Raw genomic sequence first — 7,642 nt, 5'->3', positions numbered from 1 at the left:
CGATAGTAATTTGTACGCACCCACAGTACATGGAATTACAAAAAAATAATTTAGGGGTTGGAATAGGTAGCTTAGTCGAACAGACGGACGCAGATGACGGGGTAATTCGATTAGGGCCTGAGGATTTTGCTGCTCAGGAGGAGGGTTTTGATTATTTTAGGGAAACAGAAAAAGCTAGGGCAGAAGTGATTCCTTTTGGGGTTCGAAGTCAGGGGACCCAAACCGAATCATATTTCTGCGATGGATCCTTCAGTCATCGAAATTGCCAAGAACAACTTGACAATGCGATGAATCAAATTTCATTATTAATGAAATTAATCAAAGAAAAAGAGCAGGAGATATTAGAGCTAAAAGCCCAAAAAGATTATTTAATTAATCAAAACCATATTCATCCCCAAATTGATGAGATTTGTGGCAAATTACCACCACATCTCGCAATATGTGTCCGAAATAGTGTAAAAAATACTTCTCGCAGCCCTTCAGGTCGCAGATATAGCAAAAATATGAAGACTATAGCCCTTGGAGTAAAATTCACATCTCCCTTGGCCTATAGATATTTGCGACCCCTTTTTCATTGGCCTTCTACAACCACCCTTTCAAAATTTATAAAAGGTTGGCCAAGAAATCCTGGATGCTCATTTTGCAGCATTAAGTCCCTGGAGTTGCGTAACCGAGGCTTTAGTAATGAGGAGAAATACATTTCATTGTGTTGTGATGAAATGTCATTGAAAACTCATTTGAAATATGATAGGTATAGGGATTTTATAGTAGGATTGGAGGACTATGGGGATGAAAATCGCTCGTCCAGGATAGCCAACAGTGTTTTTACAGTAATGGCTCAAGGCATTGGAGGCAACTCCTGGTCTCAACCAGTTGCATACTTTTTCGTCCATAATTCTTGTAAAGGGGATGTGGTTCGGAAGTATGTTTTTGAAGTAATTGAGAAACTCCAGGGAATAGGTCTTCATACCTGTCAATTAGTCTGTGATCAAGGATCCAATTTTGTTAATTTTGCTAAGGTAGTGGGGATTACAGATGATAGGCCCTATTTTGAAGTTAATGGTGAAGAAATCGCATTCTTTTATGATTCTCCTCACCTGTTAAAGAGTACGAGAAATTGTATTGAAAACTTCAGAAACCATATACAATTTCGTGGGCGTTCTGTAGATTGGAAAGATATAGTTCATTTCCATGAACAGGATTCACATCGTGATATTCGATGTGCGCCAAAATTGACTTCCGCACATTTAAAGCCCGTTTAGCTGCCCAAGTCTTTAGCAATACAGTTGCTAGCGCAATGTTAGCCATGTATACAACGGGTCACTTAAATACATCTCAGTCCCAAACTTTTTTAAATACCGCGGAGTTTGTATTGTTTCTTTGCATCTATTGTGGGAGCTTAAAAATCTTATTAAACATTTTGTGCAATATTTTTATTTAAATTTTTATGTAAATTATTAATTATGTTTATCTTAAGTCGTAAAGGTGAAAATAGGCCTACCGGGGAACCGAACACCTAAAAAAAGTCGGTAACGCGCTTTATCGCAAACCTCAGGGGTGGTGTGGAATGTGCAAAACTTAAAGATTAAAAAATAAATTATTAAAAATATTTATAATGTTAATAAAATTTGTTTAATTTCGTTGGAATAAAGAGTATATGAGAAAGACATATGCTAATAAATTAAATAATCTAAAACGAGTTAACAGTCCTTGATCAAATATATATATAGAGTAAATCCCGCTTAAGTGCCACACATAACGATGTCAGGTTTTTGTGGCACTTAAGCAGTAGTGGCATTTAAAAGAAACCCGCTTAAGTGCCATATGGTACTCTTCGTATATGAACTTTTCTAAAAAGCTGCATAGATATATTTTTGATTAAATCAATTTTATTGATTATAATTTACAAAAATTAATAAAAAAAGAACGAAAAAGAAAACAATTTAACAAAGAGACCTTTCTTGAGATCAAAGCTTTTAAAATTAAATTATTAATTCAAGTTTACATATGGGTAGGTACATACATTTTATGTACTTATCTACTTATTTATATGTAATAAAGTAGTTTCGCTTCAATTTAAAAAAAGAAATCAGTAATTTTTTTCTGACAAAGCTTTTGAAATTTCTTTTTGAAAAGCTTTTCTTCCAAAGTTTTAATTTCTTCGGCGTCAATATTGTTGTAATCTACAAACTTCTTAATAAGGCTAAGAGCACTTAAAGTTTCAGCAATGGAAGGCGGGTCAGTTACGGCATCAACTGCAGATTCTTCTGATGATTCAACATCAGCCTCATTTAATATTTCTTTTACTATTTCCTCATTGAGAGGGCAGTGCCAGCAACGACCACCGACGTCCCCGTAGAGGACCGCTGCGATCAGGGAGCACAGCTCCCCTCAACACAGGAACTCCTAGACGGGCTAGGTGACCCATTGGATGGTGGCGAGATAGACGGCGGGGAAGAGGGAGTGCCCTTCCTCGAACCGGTATTATGATGGCCGTCCATATGGAGATTGCCCAGGTGAACCTGCATCACGCGGCGGCAGCTTCAGCTGTAATAACGAGCAGGTTCACGGCAGAAAAGCTGGGCATACTGCTGGTCCAAGAACCTTGGACCCGCAAAGGAGAGGTTAAAGGCCTCAAAACGGAGTCAAATAAGGTAATCTGAGATCTCACAGGCGAGAGGCCTAGAACTTGCATAGTTGTCAGGAATAACATTGAATTCTTCTGTATTTCAGAGTTCCTGACGCAGGATCTGGTGGCGGTGCAAGCCAGAGACTTTGAGGGCAAAGACTTCGTCCTGGCTTCAGCCTACTTCCCAGGGGAAGCATCCACGGCACCCCCAGAGGTGGTGGAACGGCTCGAGGATCACTGTAGCAGACATGGGCTTCCCTTGATTATGGGCTGTGACGCAAACGCCCACCATCTGGAATAGGGCAGCACCAACTGCAACGCAAGGGGTGAGTCTCTTTTAGAATACGTAGTAGGTAGTAACTTAGTGATAGAAAATGTTGGGTGTGAGCCCACATTTATAACTATAAGCCCTCCCTGTCGGACCACCGAATTGTAAGGTTCTTGCTAGGGGTAGAGGTCAGGCCCCTCCCCCCTAGGCGCAATCCCCTGAGGGCGAATTGGGGCGCCTTCAGGGATATACTAAGTGAGGAGTTAGGTAGGGGGGAGCAGGCAGATAATGGCACTTCTAGCCTGGGTCTGGAGATTAGGCTATCCGGGCTGAACGAGTCTCTGATTAAAGCCTATCATGGCAGTTGCCCCATGAAAGTGCCCGGGGACAGACGTAACTGCCCCTGGTGGTCCAGGAAACTAGCAGACCTCCGGAAAAAAGTACGCAGCCTGTTCAACAAGGCGAGGCGTACGGGGGTCTGGGCTGAATATAGGAGCTATCTTACTTTATACAACAAGGAGATAAGGTCTGCAAAGCAGACCAGCTTAAGGAGATTCTGCGAGAATGTCGCCACTACGCCAGAAGCAGCTAGGCTGCATAAAGCTCTGGCAAGGGGCACAAACGACGTAGAAATAGCAATCAAAAGGAACGATGGGACGTTCACGACCAATGCAGAGGACAGAGCCACGGAGCTTCTGCGGGCGCACTTCCCGGAGACAGTTCGGGAGGACCAGTGTCCTCCCATGACCGAACACAGGCCATCCCGTGAGGATTGGAGTATCGCCAGATGGCTGTTTACGGCGGACTCAATCAAATGGGCAATGGCCTCGTTTGAGAGATTCAAGTCTCCGGGGGTGGATGGCATCTTTCCGGCGCTGTTACAACAGGGGGAGCAACTCCTATTGCCCCACCTGTTACGGCTGTTGAGAGAGAGCCTCGCTTTGGCGTACATCCCCGAGATATGGAGGACAGCGAAGGTGATCTTCATACCCAAGGTAGGTAGGAAAGACTATTCATTGGCAAAATCTTACAGGCCAATCAGCCTAACATCTTTCTTACTAAAAACCATGGAGAAGATCGTGGACCAGGAAATAAGGATGAATGCGCTGAGGAGAGCACCGCTGCATCCGGCTCAACATGCCTACAGAGCAGGCAGATCAACGAGCACTGCCCTGTACCAGCTGACCTCTGAGATAGAGAGCTCACTAGAGCATGGGGAAGTGATGCTTTGCGCGTTCTTGGATATCGAAGGTGCCTTTGACAATACGTCCCACAAGAGTGTAGCCAGGGCACTGGAGAAAAGGAATGTGGCAGCACCGGTGCGCAGATGGATACAAGCCGTACTGCGCTCCAGGGTTGCGGAGACCACAGTAGGCGATAGAAGGATACGTCTCGGCACAACTAGAGGCTGCCCACAGGGAAGTGTGTTATCGCCCCCAACTATGGAGCCTAGTTGTGGACGACCTGTTAGCACTGCTAACGGACAATGGGATCCGCTGCCAGGGGTATGCGGACGACATTGTGATCATGGCCAAAGGCAAATACGAAGACACTCTATGTGACTTGGTCCAAAGAGGTCTAAACCAAGCGAAGGGGTGGTGTAAAGGAGTTGAATTGAATATCAACCCCTCCAAGACGACCGTAGTCCCGTTTACGAGACGCAGGTCCCTACCCGGTCTTAGGAATCTCGCACTTGGGGGAAGTGAAATAGTGATGACCAGCAGTGTCAAATACCTGGGTTTGATGCTTGACTCCACTCTGCGTTGGAAACAACATTTAAACCTGACCGTGGTCAAGGCGACAAAGGCTTTGATGGTGTGCAATCGACTGGCGGGAAAGTCCTGGGGCTGTAAGCCAAGGATCGTCAGGTGGTTGTACACCATGATAGTGCGACCGATAATCACATATGGGGCGGTGGCATGGGCCTCAATAGCGTCTCAAACTTCTGTTAAGACAAGACTGTTGAAGCTACAGCGTTTAGCCTGTGTCTGTATGACGGGTGCAATGCGAACCTGTCCAACTGCGGCACTGGAGGCTTTGCTCGAACTGACACCGCTGCATTTGGTTATCGGTCAGGTAGCCAAGCACACACTTCTGCAAATAACGGCGGAGGGGTGCGGAATTGGCAAGGTAATCTCATCCCGGAGGATGGAGAGGATAAGTGGCTGCGTACCATTGGTCCTCCTCCCGAGGGATAACACTACAAAAACGGTCAACTTCAGGAAAAGATTCAAGGTCACCCTTGGCAGTAAAGACGAATGGGATGACTCCAACTTCGAACTGATGCTGAGGAATAGCACGCTAAGGTGGTACACCGATGGCTCTAAAATGTCAGAGGAAATCGGCGCAGGGATTGTAGGCCCACGCACTAAGCTCTCCATACCCATGGGAGAGTTCCCTAGCATTTTTCAGGCAGAAGTTTTCGCAATAAGCCAGTGTATCGATATTAACCTCCATCGCAACTATCGTAATGAGCGAATAGCGATCCTCAGCGATAGTCAAGCGGCGCTAAAGGCGATCTCTTCCTATGAGATTAAATCGCGACTAGTGCAGGAGTGCAGGGAAAGGCTGAATAGCCTTGCAGAAAAGAACCAGGTACACCTAATCTGGGTGCCTGGTCACAAAGGAATAGCCGGCAATGAGCTGGCCGACAAGCTCGCCCGCTCCGCAGCCTCCACCAGGATGGTATTACCCGAACCCTTCATGGGGTGGGTCCCCATGCCATGAAAGAGCTGCTCCGTAAGGAAGAGGTAGAGGGCAGGGAGCAGCATTGGCACCAAACTCGCGGTATGAGACATGCCAAGCTGCTAATGGGGGGTTACAACCTGAAAAGGTTCAAAACTGTGATAAACCTCCCAAGGAACAAGCTCAGGTTACTGGTCGCATGGTACACCGGCCACTGCAAACTGAATAGGCACCTGCATAGCATGGGCCTATCCTCTAGTGCAAGTTGCCGGTTCTGCGATAGGGAGCCTGAAACCCCGGAGCACCTGCTGATCGACTGCACAGCAGTCTGGAGACGCAGAGCAAAGGCCCTTGGATTAATGTGTCCAGATAGAGATCACATTGCCTCACTAGCCCCCGGCAAGCTGTTGGATTTTATTCATGCGCTGGGGCTGAGTGAGTCAATGTGAGCCAGGAGAGGGCACAATAGACCAAAGGTCGCAGTGCATTCCTCAACTTTCATTCTAATTCTAATTCTACTATTTCCTCATCAGTAAGAACACCAAAGCAATCAATGCCACTGTCGCACGCAACGTATTCATCAAAGTTATGTATTTCAATAGGGACATCTACTATTTCCTCGATAGGGTCGAACGAAATATCTTCTTCTTGAAATCCGGCCTACAAAACGAAATTCAAGAATTTTAAGTTAAATACATACCTGCAATATTTTGCTTTTCATAGTTCAAACATAATTATTAAGAGCTAAACTTACTTTTTGAAAGCAATTTCTTATGGTATCGCTTTTAACAAACCACCACGCCCGTTTAATAAAATTAAGGGCATCAAGTATTGAAATCGGTGTTATAAATTGTTTAATTGACAAGCCGTTTTCTATGGCAAGTATTTGTTTTCGAACCATTATTTGTCTGAAATAAACTTTGAAGCAGTGTATTATCCCTTGGTCGAAAGGCTGCAACAGTGATGTCGTGTTTGGTGGCAAAAATGTAATCTTTACATTCTCAACATTCAAACCATCAACTTTATGGCAGGCTGCGTTGTCAACTATTAATAACACCTTTCGCTTTTGCTTTCCCATTTCATTGTCAAATTCCTTCATTATCATTGACCACAAAGATCCAGTCATCCAAGCTTTGTTCTGGGAATAGTACGGCAGCGGCACAACTTTTCCCTTAAAACACCTTGCAAAAACTTTTTTGAAGGTTCCATCAGAATTACATTAAGATAACAGAGTCAGGCGGGCCTTTTGTGCCTTACCGCCCACCGCCTTGTCTCCTCCTTTACACAACGTTCCGCTTGGAAGAGCCTTGTAAAAAAGACCGCTTTCATCCGCATTAAATATATCGCCTGGCTCGTAGTCCTTTATTAAGGTATTTAAAACTTCATTGCGGTAGTTTTCCGCCGCCGTAGTATCAGCATCTGCTGCCTCGCCTTGAATTTTTTTAAATTTAATATTTTCACGTCGCTGCCAACGCCACATCCAACCAGCAGTTGGCTCAAAGTCCCAGCCCATTTTAAGTGCGAATTCCTTTGCCTTTTGTGCAATTTGAGCTCCACAAATTGTCGCATTCAATGATCGCATCTGGTTGAACCATTCTGATAAAGCTTCCTCTACTTTATCGCATGTACCAAAACGCAATCGTTTGCGTTTCAAATTAGTTTTCGAGACAGCCGCCTCAATTTCTTCGCGCTTCCTCCATATTCAATGGATGGTTGAAATGTCCACCTTGAACTTTTTTGCCACATCAGCCTTCGGCTTTCCTTCGTGTTCAATCAAATTTATTGCTTCCAACTTTTGTTTTATAGTCAAAGCAATTACTATTTTGCGCGTTTTACCAGGCATTTTTCTGTATTTTTCAAACTTACAACGATGCAAATGACAAAAGCGAAAATTTTTGACACATAGATAGCGAAGATCGATTAATACAAATGCTCGATAAGAAAAGCACTTATCCATATTGCCATATTTTAAAATTTACAAGAATATTTTTCGATTTTATAATTTTAAATTTAAAGTGGCACTTAAGAGGGGAAAACTTAAACCAAATTTTTTAATGAAG

General features: G+C 44.1%; 2 protein-coding genes across 2 annotated transcripts; both read right to left on the bottom strand.

Annotated features, from left to right (window-relative positions):
* Positions 1-6,060: 6,060 nt before the first annotated feature.
* LOC125777182 (tigger transposable element-derived protein 6-like) lies at positions 6,061-6,798 on the bottom strand. Its single transcript, XM_049451457.1, has 2 exons — positions 6,337-6,798; positions 6,061-6,242 (listed from the first exon to the last, which is right to left on the bottom strand). The coding sequence occupies exons 1-2, from the start codon at positions 6,706-6,708 to the stop codon at positions 6,081-6,083; spliced, it is 534 nt and encodes a 177-aa protein (XP_049307414.1). The 5' UTR covers positions 6,709-6,798; the 3' UTR covers positions 6,061-6,080.
* A 3-nt stretch (positions 6,799-6,801) lies between these two features.
* Positions 6,802-7,164, bottom strand: LOC125777591 (tigger transposable element-derived protein 6-like). Its single transcript, XM_049452679.1, has one exon. It carries the CDS (start codon positions 7,162-7,164, stop codon positions 6,802-6,804), a length of 363 nt encoding a protein of 120 aa, XP_049308636.1.
* Positions 7,165-7,642: the final 478 nt, after the last annotated feature.

This window comes from Bactrocera dorsalis, chromosome 3 (assembly GCF_023373825.1).
Source record: "Bactrocera dorsalis isolate Fly_Bdor chromosome 3, ASM2337382v1, whole genome shotgun sequence".
Lineage (NCBI taxonomy): Eukaryota > Metazoa > Arthropoda > Insecta > Diptera > Tephritidae > Bactrocera > Bactrocera dorsalis.
This window is presented reverse-complemented; position numbering and strand designations above follow the sequence as displayed.